The sequence below is a fragment of the Hakea prostrata genome, chromosome 8 (genome assembly GCF_041222555.1).
Source record: "Hakea prostrata isolate BN-2017 chromosome 8, UWA_Hpros_2, whole genome shotgun sequence".
Taxonomy (NCBI): Eukaryota; Viridiplantae; Streptophyta; class Magnoliopsida; order Proteales; family Proteaceae; genus Hakea; species Hakea prostrata.
The window spans coordinates 44736906-44757074 of record NC_142607.1 but is presented as its reverse complement, the minus strand read 5'-3'; the positions used below and the strand labels follow the sequence as shown (position 1 = coordinate 44757074).

Sequence of the window (20169 nt, the reverse complement as noted above, 5' to 3'; positions counted from 1 at the left end):
TGATTGATTCTATCAGAATGCTCTAGAAAGCTCTATCATTTGTGTGGGGAATAATCAACCTTTGATAATAGCTTGCCTGAAGAATACAAAGACTTTATTTGTCTATTTGGAATTATTTAAGCACTCAGGCTTCATCTCATTTGAGGATTTCTGGTGGGTTCTCTTAACTTTAGCTAAGAGATCCTTTCTTGTGGGTTCACCTCACTAGAAGTCACATGAAAACCCACTAGATTTGTACTAGTAATTTCCTTCTGAAGTTACCATTTTTTCAATCTGTATGATACCTCATATGGATATTATGTATATTTCTCAATAGGTATGGTAATAGATTTCTTATTATTATAATTAAGTGTCATGGAGTATATATATATTTGGTTCCTCTAATTTCCATTTATTTGATACGCATCCTACCAAATTTGGACTAGTTGTTGACATACAAATATTTGAAATAAGGTGATAAGCAATCTTAGATTTGATTTTAGCATATAAGATAATTGGATAAACAAATTATAAGGCTTAACAAATGGCATATAAAGCAATGCCCTTCTCAAAATGGAGAAAAGAAAACTAGTTGGTAGTTAATATGTATCCTAACAAATTTGAACTAGCGTTAAATAAATGAACTAGTTGTGATTGAACTACTTGCTGAGTTCTTTTGAGTTCATCCTTCGGGGACAATGTTTACCTTAACCGGAAACAGATACTTGTTACGAGGCCATTGTTGTAGGTGACCGAACCTATTGTGTACAAAATGCTGGCTATTACGATCATCACAGTGAAGATTTCCAGCGTAAAGATTGTGCGTACCAGGATTAGTCCTATTCTAGAGCTAGAGTGTCCCGTATTAGATGTTATCAAATATTTGAAGTAAGGTGATGCACAATCTTGGTTTTGATGTTGCATAACAGAGAACTTACATAACAGTGCCCTCCTCAAGAATGATTCAGGGAAAAAATAAAACAAAAAAAGAACACCACTAATTGGTAGTTTGAGCCATGGAACAGCACACAGATTTTTATTTTTATTTTCTTCTGGTAAAATGCATACGGATACTAGATGGGTCATTTTCAATTGTCAAATTGGTCTGTTAAGATCCTCAGTAATTCCTTCATCTTGTGGTGATTTGCAGTTCAGAATTCACAAGGAAGATGCTTCACCTAACACTACAAGTAAGAATACCAAATTTGCTTCCTTTTCAATCTTCTGAAGCTCCATAAAGATTGGAGGTCAGACTTCCATGTGTCGGAACTCTAAATACCCAAACTGAAAGAGAATATAGAAGCCTTTAAACACTATAAAACAGTTGGGTATTTGAGCTCAAGGTGAGCAATTGCCCAGAAGATTAACAATTCGGTTTTTGAGATCCAAGGTGGGCTTTGGAGCTCTATATTAACATTTTGCTGAGGTCGAAAGAACCAACACAGAGCAGGAACTACAAGAATCACAAAGCAGAGGAACCCTTTTTAAGCTGCATTTTGTTTCTCATTTCCTTTTTTTTTCTTTTCTTCATTTCCACGTGGATTTTTGACAGTAAGTTTACCAGATGAAGGAAAGTCAAGAGGAGGGTAAACTGTGTTTAAGACAATCAACTGGAGGAAAAATTCTCAAAAATTATGAAAAAAAGAATTTGCAATTAGCATAAAAGGCTGTTAGGTACAGGTATCCGATTATTAACACAGATGGAAGTTTTACCATATCAACGATGGGAGCAAGCTAGGTCTCTGTTATATATACTCTACCCAACAATTTATCATGGCATATATGCATTTGACAATGGGGGATGTTCAGAAGAGGATGAAGGAGGGCAAATTAAGCAAGGTTTAATATTTGTTTACTAATTGCATAAGATGCCTGGCTATGCAGCTATACATGTAATAACTGATGACATACAAATCTACTCATGCTCCTCAACAAAGTTTATGTGAATCTGCAAACTGCAATAACTTTGATGAGCCAAAAAATTACCAGACTTCACATATCTCATGTGGATCAAAAGAAAGGGCTTACTCACAAGCTATCATACAGAGAGACAGAGAGAGACAGAGAGAGAAGCTGCTAGAACTTTCTAAATGTGAGATTTAAACGTCCAGGACGACTATCTGCTTCTTCAGCCAGAAAAGCAGGAGCTGAGTTTCGCTTAATACTTGACACACCGTGATATACATGCCTTGCATTACCTCCAAATATTAGCACATCACCAGAATCAAGAACAACTGAGTCTGTCTTTTCAATTTCTCTGTTGTCTCCATATAGAAACTCTGCTGAGTCACCAATGGATAATGAGACGACAGGTAATTCCCTTTCTAAGCTCTCCCTACTTTCATCTCGATCCTGCCATGCATGAGAAATCAGAAAATTCTTACTAGTGCATCATGGGCAATAGCAACTCTAATCATCAAACTGCTATCAATTTATTTGCAAAAACTCCAACAAAATTTAGGGGATGTGTTGTGAAAATAAATGGATGACATGACTTTAAAGAATCTTCCAGAGTCAACGGGTTGTGATGATCCCACTGGGTATTATCCCTACTGAGGGAATAGTGCAAGGGTATTATCAACCCTGTACTAATGGGTGGTGGCACATCTTGCCATTGTCGTCTGTGCTTTCCTTGTACCCACAGCACATATAAGCCAAATACAAAGATATCAATCTATTAACCTTTGAAGTATGACAGTAATGACACCAATTAACTACAACACTGTTAACTAACTTCCAAAGAGACGCTGGCAGCCAGCATTGAAAACCACTTCTCTCCATCTCTTATTGTTTCATCATTACAATACACAAATAAGTAATAAGTGCCACAGAAATTTTCAGGGGAACATAGGTCAATGAAAACATTTCAAATTCAATGAGTATCCAGAAAACACTTGTTTTGATACAATGAAAATTTTTTGGGACTTGGTATTGGACTTAGGTTGACATGACAACTCGAGCTTTAAACTAATGCTCTCCACAGATTTTGCACATACCTACTTGGGTCTGACATGTATGAAATCCAATGGTTACACACACAAAGAAACAGAAGTGTCATCACGACTATAAACTGTACATATACCAGAGCACTACAAAAAGGAGTCAACACATCAAGGGCAAAGCAGTCAAGGCCACATAGCTTGGGATACAAGTTGCAGTTGGGATCTTCATAAAATCCAGAATGTGTTGTCCAAAAAAATAAAACCCAGAATGTAAAACATTGAGAATAAGACATTATTTTAATCTACAATCCCCATAATATTCTCATGGCCATTCCTATTCCTCAAAACCTAAGCAGGGCATAAAATGGAATGCGGGCGATCGCAGATTCTATCAGGTTCTGACCAGACAAACTTCAGTTTTAGAAAGAAAAGAAATAAATAAAAATATTACACATTTGGGTTATTCCCGCAGGACCAGTCTCATGTTGCCAACGCCACCACCACGACATATTGTACTACTACCACGGGTCCACGGGGCTGGTCAACCTTTTGAAGATCATGGAAGGAGAATTGTGTGGTCTCAGTTTCTCACAAAGGTGAGATGAGATGCGAAGCCTTAGATAACTCCAACTCAACTGAGATCTTGCATATCTCAATCAAATCTCTATTATCTCCGGTATCTTGGATATCAAGAATATCTCAGTCACCTTGGTTCATATCTTGGATTTATTTTAGTCAAATCTTTGCGAGATCTTCATAATATCTTGGATATCTTCATAAATCTCGGAATTTTATGCTTGTCCATCAAATCTGACTTTCAACCCCCCCCCCCCACAAACCCCCAGAGGTGCAACCAAGGGTGTTTTGGTCATATTATCCCACTTTTGGAGCACCAGTAGGGCTAGTTTGGTGCAAAATGCTGTTAAGAGTCTACATCTTTTTATTTTTAAATTTGGTTTTGCTTTAGTCAAGTTATTGAAGAGTCCTTGTCTAAGTAGTTGGTTGTTTATTTTGCAAGTTATCCTTGTTCAAGAGTTCTATAAAAGACTCATGTTCTAGTTGTTGTGAGCTCATTTCCAGCGGTGGTGGGTGGTTTCTGGCAAGGTGTAAAAAGAAAACGGGCGACACGGAATCCCTTCACCCACATAAGGGTTGGGTATGGGATGAGACACAAGGGTAGTTTAGTAAATTGATATTAGGAGGGTATTTTGGTCATTTCATTTTGGGACTTAATTGATACTATTAGTTGTGTGCTACATGTAATATTGGATCGAGTTACATGTAATATAACCCACTCAAGGGAGGCAACAAGAGTTTCACCCCAACTTATGTAAATTACACGTAAAAGCCTTATAAAGAAAATAAGTCTCGAGTTGTAGGATTCAAAGGGAACGAAGCCCATGACCTAGGTTTCTTTTCTTTTTTCTTTTTATAAGGGATATGAGTTCTTTTCGAATTCTCAAATTCTTCTTCATAGTCTCCAATTTTCTTCAATTGATCAATAGCCCCCTTTCCCAACAAGTATTGCATTCCCAACCCCATCCCTAGCCTTCCTTCTTCCCCTTTCATCACACCCTTCTTTTTTACTTTCTTGAATTTTCTTTGAATTTTTGGACTTTTTAGAAACCCAAATTTCAAGGTCAGATCTACACCAATCTAATCATTAGATCTGTCCAAAATTTAGGAACCTCATCCCCCAACTCTAGTAACCTTAGAACCCAATTTCAACCCATTCAACCTATAGACCCAAGCTTCCATCTCAAGAAATTCATCCCATATCTCCCATGGGATGGGTTTCGTATCTTTGAGATCCTTAGAACATATTGGACCACAAAACATTAACCTGACCTTCCCCACCCCAAAGAAAATCATCCCTTCACAAACCATATCACAAAGGAACCCCATATCCCTAAATTCCCAAAACCCTAGAAACCGTAGAAATTACAAAAACCAAGATTCCCTAAACCCTTGTTTGAAGAATAATTCTGCAACCTTAAATTCTGTTAGATCAGATATTTTCTTCTTTTTCCAGCCCCAAGACAGCTTTAGCTGAATCTGAGCATCATACGTACATCAACCACAGACACCCCCATACCCTAGCCGTAGGGCATAATTGGATTCTATCAGCTTCCGTCCACCTGAAATTTTCCATAAACAGCAGAATTAAAACCCCTAGATTACTGCTGGTTCATTGAAAGGAAATCCTGAAGTCTGGCCCAAGCCCCGGTTTACTTGAACGTCGACAATTCGTCAATTCCTTTGGGGACAAATACCATAAATGGATTCAGAGCCTATAGACATTCTTCCAACAGTATGTGGTGACTGAGGTTAGAAAGCTTTTATTTATTCAAGTAAAACAAAAGGGTACAGCTCGAGTCAGGTAGGTCAAGCATGACAATAGTATTGAATTTGTGCCATCAAGCTGGCCAAACCTTGAGCTGAAATAGTGGCCAAGAACCCATGATTTTCACTGGCCAACTACAATCAACATGTGCATCTCAAGTTTGCACAGCTGAGGCATGACCATATAACAGTATTGGAACATGGCCAGTTGACTGCTTATGATGGAGGATGGCATATAATTAGTAGCATAAAACATAAATTAAGACATTCTCAAACACCTTATCCAAATGCAATGATGTAAACTTCCTTCTTGACCAAGTCATCTGTACGCCACAAGTCAGTGGATCTTCTACAGCATCCTCAAGGCCTAAACACAGATATCTTGCACCTGGTGGTCATGGTTCTGAGACCTCCTTTGAAGCCACGGGTAGAGAAAAAGTGCTTTACATGCAAGTACAGACATTTGTTTGCCAGCTGTCCTACCCATTTGGTCACTTTTGCTAGTGAAGTAGGTCTAATGGGTGCAGCTCTGGAGGAGCAAGAAAGAAAGATAGCCTATTTTGAGCCAGCGCACAACCCTGGCATGGTTAACAATACTAATAATGATGTGGAGCAGCAACAGGTTTACTACTTTCTTTGTCCTCTTTCTGCCATATATAAGATCTTTGACAAGGATGATTGCCATCACAACAGTATTTTTCAACCTGGGGTAAATGCAAAGACAGTCTACACACTCTGGTAATTGACAAGGTTGAACTGATGTAGCTTCCAAAAATGCTACGATTGAAAACATCGGTTTAATATGAAGTATTGGACCAGTGATTTGGTGTAAATTCTATAAGGTTTCTAGGAGAAAATGATCACAAAATCAATAATAGCCTTTTCATACAATTTCAATAAATGGGTTTGATCAATAAAGTGCAACATGACATTCTATCTCTGATTGTTTGGCTCATATCGAGTTGTTATAGATTGCATAATATGATATGGACGTACTTTTAAAACAAAAAAGGGCTTGTCTGATCTAGAAATGGACCAATCTATCATGAAATCGTCAACCAGCATCAAAATTGACCGACTGTTACCATGATTTAAATCCTTGGTAAGCCAGAACCACACCCAAAACTCTATAAGGCTTGCTAGTAGAACAATACTGATCTAAAAATTAATAATAAGTTTTCTCACATATTCAACAGCTGAATGGATCAATACAATACAACAGCAACAAGTAGACTAACCCAACTAAATGGGGTAAGCTACATGGATCCTTGTCTATCAGCTCTACTTGAGGCTACACTAGATACAAGGCCTAAGCCATGTATATTCTTTTTCTTTACATGCACTGAGATCACTACATAATTAAAGTATGGGGGGGTCAACTCAAGTAAGAATTGTTGATAGTAGGTGGAGCATTGTCAAAGAGATTAAAAGTGCCTAAATTTTTTTTTCTGGCTTTGGTAAGAATTACATTAAATTCCTTGCTTGGAAGCGAAATTAAAGTTTAAGGGTTTTAGAAATCCCAACTGATGTAATGAGCACCCTCTTGAGAGAATAGTAATGGGTTTTACATTTTAAGATTGAGGTCGAATCGGCAAATAGGAACTCCAAGTAGTCCGAATAGTTTGACCATCTAGTTGTCTTGTATTGCCTTATGCTTTTGGTGACGAGTTGAGACCGATTTTAAACTGTTTAAATGTGAATTGAATTGAAGTATAATATGAAAAAATTATGTTGAAGTTTAAAGTATAGACCTCCTTCTTAGTAACTGGGTCTTGGTTTCACCAACATCAAGCCTCGCGTCAAACAGTTGGGGTCTCTTGTGTCCAGTCGTGGCCTGTAGCCTAGTTGGCTTGAGTAAGTAAGTTCTAGAGGCGTTCTACACCACATCCCTTAAGGCCATCTGGCTTGAGAGTAGCTGACCCAACACTCAATACATGGGCCATCGAGAAAGCTTAAGAGGCAAGACATTGCAAAGACTAGAATTGTGTGTGTTAACGAAATAATCAAATTAATATGCTTACGAAATGTCTGAGGAGGTCATAATCCTAAGTTCTTGGTACCTAGATTAGTCTTATCCGAGGGTGAACTGGTGGTCTGAAAATAAGAGAAGACTTATCACTTGAATTGTTTGCCTAGAGCTAGACTCAAGAGTCAAGAGGGGGTGTAAGAAGCTCAATGTGGGGGTGCCTATATTCCCTTCAATCTTTCATGGAGTGTCCGTATCTTGGAGTCTATCTTTTTACTCTTATTATTGCCAGAATAATTAAAAAAACACTATTGTGTGTGTATATTATCTGCAAACATTCACGAAACACAACTCGTCCACAAGGTAACCTAGGGCTTTAAAGGCGTGTTGCACATACTAAGTGCAATCGTGATTCCTAAGAAAGTGAGTTAGGTTTTTTTTAGTTATTTTTAGTATTGCTTTTATTGTCTCATTTTGCTCAAGGACTAGCAAACAATTAAATGTTGGGGTGTTTGATAATCATGTATTTATCATTATTTATTTGATTTAACTTCTTATACTTAATTAATTAGAAGAGAGCTAATTGAGTACTTTGTGTCTTTTAAAGAAAAACAAGGTCATTTTTGTTATTACAAATAATATAGAACAAAGTTGACAAAGATAGTAGTTATTGGTAGATTTTTTAATAAAATTAAAATCATGCGATTCAATCTTGCTGCCCAAGAATCATGAACGCTATTCATGCACGGCAAGCACAAATATTAGCCAAATTGGAAACAGGTGAAGGCCTAAGGAACAAAATTGGTAACAAGATCCAAAAATCTTGCAGACAAACTCACCTCGGGTTTTTTAGGTGTAACCCTTTTGTCTGAACTCAGATTGAGGTGATTTAGGATGTTATGGAAACATGATGGGAAAAATCTACGACTTTCTAGTTTTGAGTATTCCTAGAATCGGAACGAATAAGGATCAAATTAAAGGCTAAAGAGCACGAAATTATAGTGGGCGGGGGGAGATAAAAACGAGGCAACAGCCACGGATATAATAGGAGAAGGCGAAGAGAGAGGCTTTCATCTCTCACTTTTTAATTGAGCAAGAAGAAGACCAGGAACCAGTCTCCACCCCTCCTCTGTCCAAGAGTTCAATTGTGGTTTAGGTCTGAAACTGAAGCTTTAGCCAGAGTGTTGTCCGCAATTAGTAGCAGTCCTTGCAAGAGTTTCAAATCCGTTATTCTATAGATAAGCAAACTAAGCATGTCAAGCTTCAGCTAAGGACAATACTCATGCAAAGATAGAGCATATCTAGGAAAAACCATCTCTTATTTTAAGGTGTAGAGCTAAATCCGATTAGTGAAAAGCGTTAGGGATTCAAAATTCCAAAGACCCTCACTTATTCATAGTTAAAGTATTCACACTCTTATTAGTCTAAATTCAGATTTATTAGGTTTTGTTCAATTCAATCTCGGTAACTTAGCCTTTTAGTTCCCTCAAGTTTGACCCTGTACTTTCTGCTAGTTAGATTAGTATACGACTTTATTTTTGATTGGTTAACTACCAAGATTAAATTGAACAAAACTTAATTTAAAGTAAATCTGAACTTTTTTATTTTACTTAAAGAAACACAAAGAAATTAAACCGATAATTAGTGATAATTAGTGCAAAAACTTTAACTATGAATAAAAGAGGGTCTTTGGGATTTAGAATCCCCAATGCTTTTCACTAGTCGATTTTCGCTCTACACCTCAAAATAAAATATGGTCTTTCCTATATATGCTCTATCTTTGCAAGAGTATCGTCCTTCACTAAAGCTTGGCACGCTAAGTTTGCTTAGCTATAGAGCACATCGATCATAAACACAATTAAAAACATCAACCAGAATGCATATGACTATCAAATAATGAAATAAACAATGGTTCATCTACATTCCAAAGAAAAAGCAACTAACTACTTATTACCAAAAACAACTCATAAAACAAATAATAATGGATTTGAAACTCTTGCAAGGACTGCTACTAATCGCAGCACTCTGACCAAAGCTTCAGTTTCAGACAAAAAACGTTATTGAACTCCTGGATAGAGGAGGGGTGGAAACTAGTTCGTGGTCTTCTTCTTGCGCAATGAGTGAGAGATGAAAGCCTCTCTCTTTGCCTTCTCCTGTTCTATCCATGGTTGTCTCCTCCTTTTAATCTCCCCCGTACAGTATAAGTTCGTGCTCTTTACCCGTTAATTTGACCCTTATTTGTTCCAATCTAGGAAAACTCAAAACTAGAAAGTCACAGATTTTTTTGGTCATGTTTCCATAACATCTTGAATCACCTCAATCCGAGTTTAGCCAAGAGGGTTATGCCCAAAATACCCGAGGTGAATCTGTTTGCAAAATTTTTTTATCTTGTCACTAATTTTGTTCCTTAGGCCTCCAATAGTTTCCAACTGCCTAAGATTCATGCTCACCTTGCATAAATTAAATCAAATCTCAGCATTCATGATTCTTGGGTAGCAAGATTAAATCCATGATTTTAATTTGATTAAAATCTACCAGTATCTAATATCTTTGTCAGCTTTACTCCATTTTATCTGTAATAACCAAAATAACCTTATTCCGAAAAAAGACACAAAGATACTCAATTAGCACTCTTCTAATTAATTACGGAAAACTAAATCAAATAAATAATGATAAATGTCTGATTATCACCTTCTCGTAAGAGACTATAAATATAGCCCTCTAGACATGTAACAGATTTACACTTGATTAATTGAATGAAAAACTGATTTTAAAGGAAGAGTTGGGATTGTGGGATCCTAGGAGAAATCCCACTGCTTTGTGCTAATTAAAATTCTGCAATTTTCCTGCATACCATCCCCTCTCATCTTCATGCTTGCAGCAGCCTTGGTCCTTCAATTTTTCTGCGGTTCAAATCTCCAACAACAAGTAGATACAACCCCAGCCCCTTTTCCTCCCCCATCCCCTCTAACTCGTGGCACCCTCCCCCATCACAAAACCCTAAGCTATCATTTGCTTAAGAATTTGAAGTAGGGTGGGAAAAGTAACATTTTTTCCACAAAATTCCAACATTTGGATTATTTGGTTCAATAGGGTGGGAAACTAGCAAACAAGCTTCCTTAAATTAAGGAAGCTTGTTTGTTGAAGTGGCATTCCACTTTTTCCACCCCATCTCTTTTAAAAGTCCCACATATTTAGTGGGACTTTGAGGGAAAATGAGGGATATAATAAGAGTGGGACCAACATGTGCAATTTTTCGCACAAACTCTTTTCATTTCCTATTCCCCCACCCCCACTACAACTGGGTCCCATGTGTATATTTTTCCCACCCCTTTTTATCTTGCAAATAAAATATGCCTACTTTTCATTCCATTCCCAGCCCCCAGCCCATCTCAAGCCCTTCCCCTTCCCTCTAGAACCCTACGGTGGTTACCCTTCCCCACCTTAGACCCTTCTCTCCTATCCACTTCATTCCTCAGCCCCATCTTCTCATTCTCTTCTCTTCTCCTCCTCCTGCTGCTCCTTCTCTTTCTATTTGTGGCAGCTTAGAAAACCAGAAAATTCTTTAAAACCCTACACCCTTAGTTTAGGTTTTTCCTTCCATAATCCTTCATTACAATCCCATTCTAATGTAAGAACACTACGCTAAATTCAACCCCAAGCCTAACCCTAACCCTAGCCTAGAAACCCTAGAAATCACAAAACCCTAAACCTTAGCTTGAGAATACTTTTGTAAAATTCATAATCAGTTAAAACAGAATTATTCTCTTCTAGTTCCAGCCCTGACACAAGCCTGGCCGAACCCTAGATTCCATTTCCCTCTTAACCCTAGACCTCCTAAACCCTAATATCCAAGGTTTTGGAAGTCAAACCAACCTTAGCCACAGGGTATTTGGTGCATTGTTAGCTGCTGTCCACTGTCTTTTCACCTAGAACAGCAGGGTTTCAACCTTAAATTGCCTGATACATATCAAGATCAGCAAAGCTTGACTGCATTATAAACTCAAGTCAGTCGGGAATTTATTATTTTATTCACCAAAAAAGAGTTAGTTGGGAAAAAGCTAAAGTAGAGTACATTAACACTTTAGATACTCCTTGACACGAATCCTAAATTCCTTTAAATTAGAGAACAATTTAACTGAACTTCATCAGTTGAGTACAATCACGTGATGAAATAATTTAGCACATGATAAATCTATCTTTGAGTTCTGATTGTCATTTTGAATGGCTGAATCCATTTTATGTTTTTCATTGAACATGTCACTACACAAAACTCTAAGAAGCAGGATAATAGTAAGCATGCAGGAATTAAATTTCACACCTGATGGAGACCAAGTTTCCCATTCTCTGTATAGAAATTAACAATGCAGATATCTGGTGATATCCCGGGAAGAACCTCTTCTATGTTGCTAACTTTAGATTCTTTCTTTATGAAGTCTTGGGAATCTCGAATTGCACATTCAACCAACTGCTTAAATTCAATAGGAATACTGGGTGGACATGCATCATCAATTGATCGACGATCTCCATAGTCTCTTGTTTCTGGATCCCAATTCTTACCAAGGCACATCATTTGCAAACGTAATTTGGCACCATCTCCGTAACCAGGTTGATAGAATCCTCCAGGACCACAACCAAGTTCCCGACACTTCTTCCAGATGTTGATCTATTAACAAATAAATGATGAAAAGTTAAGATATAGTCAACATTAAATGGGATGCTTTTCATTTTTTCTCCCCTTTTGGATGCAAAAACAAGAAGCACAAAGTCACCACAACCATTTCACAATATGCTCAGTAACATCAATGCACAGGAGGGATAGGGGTTGCCAACAGCTACCAAATGTATCGGAAAAAAGAACTAACTCGATGAGGACTGTAAAAGCACTAATTTCTTTCTTCGGGAGGCAGGGAAGCTGCATGATTCAATACAAAAGGAAAATCCGCAATATACATCCTAACATTATGCATGATATATTTATGACCATCCAGAGTGATACTAATATGATAAAAATAAATTTTCATGCAAATGAGGCTGAAATAATTGATCGGTGAGTCAACCTATAGATCTACAGTAAGTTAATGATTCTCTCTTTATTCTTCCCAATTAAGCATCTAATGACTATGAAGCTTGTAGATTAATCTGGAAAGCAGCAATACCAATATTTGAACATACACAGAAGTACTTAGAAGGATTGAGGGAAGTGGTACCTGATCACTTTGACTGATGTATTTTTTCAGAAGAACCATTCCTTGCCTCAGGATATGTTTTTCACCAATCCTGGAGCACTCTTGTTCATTCCTCTTTGCTTTGTTTGTTGCAAATAAAGAAGGTTTTAGTGCTAATGGAATCCCTTTTTTACTTTGGCATATATCAAAAGGCTCAGCCACGGATACCAGCTCAGAATTTTCCTTTCTAAGGTGATCTGCTGACTTCTCAGATGGTATCTTCTCATGATGAGTTTTTTCAGTGAGGAAAGGTATGTTCCTGTTAATATTATACGTATTTGGCCGACAGGCAGAAGGTAAACCAGGTGAATATGATTGGTGTTGACTGTCAGCTGGAGCTAAATCAGGTGAATGTGCTTGATGTTGACTGTGCTGAGCCTGCGGTGCCTGAGAAGAATCAACCCTGCTAACAGATTGACAACCAACTTCCTTGCTATTGACAGAATCCTCTAAAGAGTTCTTCGGCTGTGGTGAGCTGTCCACCACACTGTTTTGTGAAGCACAATCCTGCGGAATACTTTCTGTATTTGCTGATCTCTCTTTGGGAACCCAACAAGAAGACATACGTCCATTCTGTCAAGTAAATAAGAGCAAATGTCACAGAGAAGAAGGAAAAAATTTAAGAATTCAACTCACGAGGGCATATGTCTCACCGAAAACAAGGAAAAAATAACACATTCAACTCAACCAAAACTGCCAGTATACTTGGGTTGTTTACTCACTCCCCCAACAACCGAGTAAACAACCCAAAAAATTAAATAAATAATATAATATAATTTTTTTTTAGATTGCCTCTCCTTCTCAAGTAACAAGTAACAGTGGATGGTAGATTACCAACGGATTATTGCAGAGCGATAATCTGCGATAATCATATTTACCCGTAAAATTAACGAAACTTAAAACAAGAAATCTATCATATTGTGGAGTTTATCCAAATCCGCTTGTTCTTGAAGTCTTGTGTGAACTTAAATATCTCCACCTCAGTGAAGAAAAACACAAACCAACTAAATGGTGTGTTTTGGTTCTCAAAATCATGTTTCAAGGGTTAAAAATTGGATCTCGATGGGTAAATATTTGATTGAAACTTTACATTTATAGCAGTGGATAAGCCACACGAAGCAACAAAATGTACAGATGTTATGAATCAAGTATCTTCATCATTCGGGTCTGCGTTAGTACAATAACGTCTGAAAACAAATGCCGTTACTTATTTAGGTTTCTGTTATTCAGGGAATCAGGAAACAATACAGATTCCTAACCATGTAAGAGAATGTTCTGCAAGTTTTTTGCATCAAGAACTTAATAGCAATGAAGGAGAAGATGAAACACTTACAGGTTTTCCACCATCACCACGACCTCGACCACGTCCACGACCACGATCACGATTCAAGCTGTTCCGCTCACCGCTGCGACTCGTCATCGTTCCTACGGAACAAGGCGTAAACTCTTGGCGGGAAAAAGTAGGGTTTCTTTATGGACGAAATGCCAGAAGATTAACAGTAGCAAGGAAGAAGAGCAAAGATTGGAGAAATTAATAATGGAGTAACCGATAATCACTCCGACGCTTCGTTCTTCTAAGCTATTCATTAAAAGCTCTGAGCATCTCGCCTTTTTCCTATTCCCACCCGAAATCGAAGATTCATGAGATTTTTTTATTATTAATCGTTAAATATTAATTAATAAATATTCAAAAAATTTACTGTACATTTAATTTGCATTGTGCCAGTAATTTTATAATAAACTAATAACTTTTTCTGTTTTTTTACGTCTGAATCCATTTAGTGAACCATAAACTAAACCATTAAGAATTTTCAAATTTGGTTAAAAAAAAAAGTATACTCAAATTTCAAACCAAGGGCGTACTCAGTAGGCCATGGCCTCTGATTTTTTTTAAATTATATTATTTCTTTGATTTTTTCTATTTTACAGTAATTTTCTTAATTTTTTCAATTTTTTCTCTTTTCACATTTGAAATATTATTATTTGGACCCTATTGAAAACAATTTTTAAAAGTAAAATAATGAATATAAATGTTATTCTTAATTAAAAATTAATTTTTCAATCCCTATTTATTCTCTCCTCTCTTCTAATTCATCTTTTCTTCTTATTTATTCTCTTATCTTTCTATAAACGTGGATTAAAGGAAATTTTTGAAAAAAAATCTTATGCGGTATTAATTCAAAATGTCATTTCTAATTAGAAACTAACTTCTCTATTATATATATATTTTTGTATTATTGATTTAATTTACCTATATTTTGTCCCCAAAAAATATCATTATCAATAATTTGTCTTTTTTTTCAAATATGTGTGGGCCGCACAAAATATGTGTGGACTTATTCCTTAATATAATAAAATAATTTAAAAATAGGACCTCCAATGGGTCTTATAAGGGCCACACTGCGAAAAAACACTAGTGTTTCCATAATGGGAAGGTTATCTGGACTTTCATTCTTCGGCCCCCAATGTTAAATCCTAGTTCCGCCCATGTTTCATATATAAAGGGTTCAAAGTGTCCTTCGGGTTATTTATACAATGTGTTGATATGGTTTTCAAAAGAGATAATTTATCATTAAGCATTAATTATATAGTTAATATATATACAATATATATTAATTACTAAATAACCTGTGGGGTATTTTGGTCCCTCAAGTGTTTGAAACTTGAATATCTTTAGTAGCGACTAACGGTGTAAGTCGGGTAAAGATCTACAAGTAATATATTACATTAAGAAAACCCAACATTAGTTTGTGGTCCACCAAAAAGACTCATATGTAAAAAACTCTAAACAAATTAATAACTAGTAGGTTTTTAGCTTGACCAAATAAAGCTTGATAGGTTTTCTTTGTGGGCTTTTACTACAAAATATGGGCTCCCAATTGGGCCCATAATTTAAGGTAATTTCCAAGGCCTACCCGTTTCAATTTTTTTGATCAAACAAACCAAAATTGAAATTTACGAAAGAAAAAAAAAATTGGAGGATTCTTTAGCATGGTTTCAATTTCTATAGTCGTCAATGTGGTAACAGACTCTACCAAAAAAAAAAAGAATGTGATTACAAATTCTTTAGCATGGTTTCAATTGTTGGGTTTGGGTGTTTTGTATTCTGTGGGTCAATGTAATTATAATTTTGATTATATTTGTAATTGAAACAAAATTTGGGTCAATTACTAGTAATGAGTTAAAATTGTAATTCAATTGAGATTAGAGTTTTAAGTTTTCCTATAAATAGTATGGATAATGTAAAGGCCAAGAAAGCAAAGGGTAATACTTTGGAGGTGTGAGAGTGATGTGAGGTTTTTTGATATAGTGAAACTTATTTTATCTCTGGTGGACGTAGGCAGGATGAGAAAATCTAGAAAGTAGAGGATAAGAACTTGACAAATTAATTGAATGTACGATTATCTTTTTTTTATTTATTATGCTTTGAACGGATTGAAAAATAAATAAATAAATAAAAAAAAAAAAAAGAAAGAAAGAGAGAAGAAAGGAAAAGCACAAAACGGCGTGGTTCGATGGAGTGGTTTTTTGAAGTTTTTTTAACCTTTTTGAAGGAAGTAAACAAAACAAACAAAAGTTGAAAAAGTGAAGTGAGTGGAGAACGTGGAGGAAAACCGTAAAGAAAAAAAAGAAAAAAAAAAGAAGAAGAAAAGAAAAAGGAAAGAAAGAAGAAAAAAAAACAAGAAAGAAAAAAAGAAGAAGAAAGGAAAGAAAGAAAAAAAAAATAAAAGAGAAGAAAGAAATTCAGAAAAACTAGAGGCGATGAAGGAAGACGATTGGCAAGAGTTGAAGAATCTAGCAAATAGTACAATCTAGTTGTATCTTGTGGATAATGTTTTTCGTGAAATCATCGGGGTGACGGATCTAGAGGAAGTCTGGGCAAAGTTAGAGAGCATGTACAAGTCAAAGTCGTTGACAAATTGATTATTTTTAAAGAAACAATTATATGGACTTCGATTGTCAGAGAGAGTAAATTTTGACAAGTACCTGGATGAGTTTAACAAGATTTTAACGAAGTTGTCGGCTCTTGATGAGGAGATCAAGGAGAAAGACAAGACGTTACTCTTGTTGGCATCATTGTCTCAGTCATTTGATCACATTGTGACCACATTACTTTTTGGTAAGGATACTTTGAAACTTGACAATGTTATTACTGCATTGCTAATGAATGAAACACGGCGAAAAAATAGTGGTAATAGGGCGTCAGATGAAAGTAATGCCTTAGTTGTACGGGGTGGTCATAGTAGAGGAAGATCAAATGAGAGAATGGAGGGATCAAATGCAAGTCAAGGGGTCTCTCAAAGTCTGTTGGTTGCAAAGTAACTTGTTACTATTGCAAAGAAGAAGGTCATATAAAGAAAGATTGTCTAAGGCTTAAGGAGGATAGGAAAAGGAATGACGGAGAGAGTGATGAATCATCTATTGATGTCTTATTGAGCAATGATGTCCTTCTGACTTCATCATCAAGTTTGTATATTTCAGATTGGATTTTAAACTCTGGGTGTTCTTTTAACATGTGTTCAGTCAAGAATCAGTTTGCTATATATCATGCATATATGTGAAGGTGGTATAGTCAATATGACAAATAATTTGAAAAGCAAGGGTTGTAGGAGTTGAAACGTGCGGATTCGCATGTTTGATGGGATTGTGCGAACTTTGACTGGGGTTAGACATGTGCCAAATCTAATGAAGAATCTGATTTCATTGAGTACTTTAGATTCTAAAGGTTTCAGATGGTCATCTGATGGTGGAGTTCTCAAGGTTTCAAGGGGATCAATGGTTGTGATGTGGGGAAAGAAGATTGGTAAGTTGTACAGGCTTGTAAGGAGTGTTGAAATAGGTGGAGCTCTTGTTGACACTTTGGCTAGGGGTACAGGTAGACAGAATTTGCAGGTTGTTCATGCGCAAAACAAGGGCAAATCTGGAAAGAAGCGAGTGACTTTCGCTTTGAATTTGGTGAGTGGCAGTGATCTCTCGAAGTTAGTTGTGACAAAATGAGAGATAAAGCCACGTCACGTTGTATAGCAGCGATGAGCTGTAGTCATGTTGGCTTAGTGATGACGGTAACAAAAACATCTCTGGAGGGGATGTGGGTCATGCGATAAGGTGTGGTGGATACACAGAGACGGGTGATTGCAGAGAGATATCATCAATAGTTTTCTTCAAGGTGGTTTGCAGAATTCAAGCCAAGGAGGAGATTGTTGGGTTTGGGTGTCTTGTATTCTGTGGGTCCATGTAATTATAGTTTTAGTTGTATTTGTAATTGAAATAGCGGGGGGGCCCCCCCCCCCCCCCCCCCCCCCCCCCCCCCCCCCCCCCCCCCCCCCCCCCCCCCCCCCCCCCCCCCCCCCCCCCCCCCCCCCCCCCCCCTCCCCCCCCCCCCCCCCCCCCCCCCCCCCCCCCCCCCCCCCCCCCCCCCCCCCCCCCCCCCCCCCCCCCCCCCCCCCCCCCCTTTTCCCCCCCCCCCCCCCCCCCCCCCCCCCCCCCCCCCCCCCCTCCCTTTCCCCCCCCCGGTTTGAGTCAATTACTAGTATTGGGTTAAAATTGTAATTACATTGGGATTAGGGTTTTAGGTTTCTCTATAAATAGTCTCTATAAGATAACCTAGAAGGCAATGAAGCAAATGGTAATATTTTAGAGGTGTGAGAGTGGTGTGAGGTTTTTCTAATATAGTGGAACTTCTTTTCTCTCTGGTAGACGTAGGTAGGGTTCTGTCAAACCACGTTAAATCCCTTGTGTGTTTTGCTTGTGTTCTTCTCTATTTGTAGTTGTGCATCCGTTATCCCTAACATCAAAATCCCTTGTGTGCTTTGCTTGTGTTCTTCTCTATTTGTAGTTGTGCATCCGTTATCCCTAACATAGCTCATTGATCATTTTAATAAGAAGGCTTCATGCTTCACTTACTCTTTTAAATAAATCACCTTCTTATAAAAAATGAAAACCAATTAATGTAACTGTAATTTTAGTATCAATAGCTGATCTAGAACATATTATTTTCATCAACTCTAGCCTTTCGGTAGCAAAACACATCGGCCCGATGGTCTAGGGCGGACCCAATTTGTTGGTTTTGCAGAAAAGAATCGAAATCCATTACTTATTTATTTTTTTGGAGCCATTGAATCAACCATTTACAGATAGCAATACCATTAGGGATTCATATGAACCAATACCAATCTCTTGACCCCTCTAGTTGTACCTTAAACTGTGTTATTCCCTAAAATGGAAAAAGGATGATTTAAATTGGGTCTTTAATATTGTTGTTAATTTGTTATTGCCAATTATGTTGTTTGGAGGAATTAAATACTATTCCAGTCATTAAAGATAAGCCTCACCCTTTGAAGCTAATAAAACAAATCTATTTATAGGTATCATGAATAAGTAGATTATTAAGCCTCCAATAGGTAACATTGTAAATTTGGAACATGCTCAAGAGGACCACTTTCTTGTGCGTTCATGGTGTCACATACCTACTAACTCTCTAATTATTGTAGATAGTAGTGGGCGTGTTGAAAGGACCAGAAACGACCTAATTTTTATGTTGAGAAGTTTTTTTGCAAAACAACTTTAACTTGTTTTGTCATTCTAAAAAACAAAAAGAGCATTAAAATTACATCAAAGAACGACACTCCACCCAAACATCATTCCAATACAACTTCTATGTCCTTCTGGTCTTCATAAGATTTTATTATTTTTGAAGTCTTCATCTCTCAAATGTTCTTAGCACAAAATGTTACCAAACAATCAAAATTGTGCTCAAATTATTGTTATTTAATAAAAATGTTAAGAAAGTAATTATTGCAAAGAACGTCATTCTCAAGAAAACCTGTCACCAAACACATTTTTAGTTGTTGCTCTCTTTTAGGAAATTCATTGCGGGATTGAACTTGTCAATCGACATAAGTTTAAAAACTTAGGTTAATTGTTAACAAATGATCAATATATATTGTTATAATTCCACCATAACCCAATCAAGTACATAGAAAATATAAAATGAGGAAGTAGCCTAGCACTAGGCCAAATCAATGAAAATTAGTATTAAAAATAGAACCTAAACCATTATAAGGTGGAGAAAAAAAAAATTTTTGGTGGTACAGAACAACTTTATTGAGTAGAAAAAAGCCTCAAGTCCCCAACACCACCACCATATGAACGCTTTGTGAAGTGTTTGTGTTCCTTCTCTTACATTCCAAGGAGCATCAACCTTGTTGTTGATACCCTCAATCTCCTTAGGAATCAGAGCACCCTACTACACCAACAGTTGGATCAAACCTTGATTATCCATCTAATGTGAATATCAATTCTAAGACATGAGATCTATGAATTCAGATATGTGTCTTATGCATGGTGAATATCTATTCCCCCTCTGCCGGATTGAGATTCTTTATCCTTGAGGGTAGACAATGCCACTATTCTGATATCTCTCTTTCATCATATATTCATGAGAGATGTTCACCTCTAAACACTAGACCTATAAATGGATAGTTGAAATCCGCCTCCGAATTTAATATTCGTATTCGTTTAAATGTGTCCGCATCCCACATTTTTCTTAGTGAGAAATATCTGTATCAGTCCGCTAAGCAACCGGATTTGGATAATATCCGAATAAAAATTTATCCAAATAGATTAAAGTATTCAACATTTTTTTCTCTGAAAATAGATGATAATCGGATTCAGAAGCCGATAATTGACAACCGGATAATCGAAAATCAGA

General features: G+C 36.9%; 1 protein-coding gene across 1 annotated transcript; it reads right to left on the bottom strand.

The window, feature by feature from the left end:
* Window positions 1-1739: 1739 nt before the first annotated feature.
* Window positions 1740-14069, bottom strand: LOC149008115 (DNA N(6)-methyladenine demethylase ALKBH1C-like). The gene is made up of 4 exons (XM_089165910.1): window positions 13792-14069; window positions 12441-13031; window positions 11552-11896; window positions 1740-2331 (listed from the first exon to the last, which is right to left on the bottom strand). The coding sequence occupies exons 1-4, from the start codon at window positions 13876-13878 to the stop codon at window positions 2056-2058; spliced, it is 1299 nt and encodes a 432-aa protein (XP_089022036.1). The 5' UTR covers window positions 13879-14069; the 3' UTR covers window positions 1740-2055.
* Between the last annotated feature and the right edge of the window lie 6100 nt (window positions 14070-20169).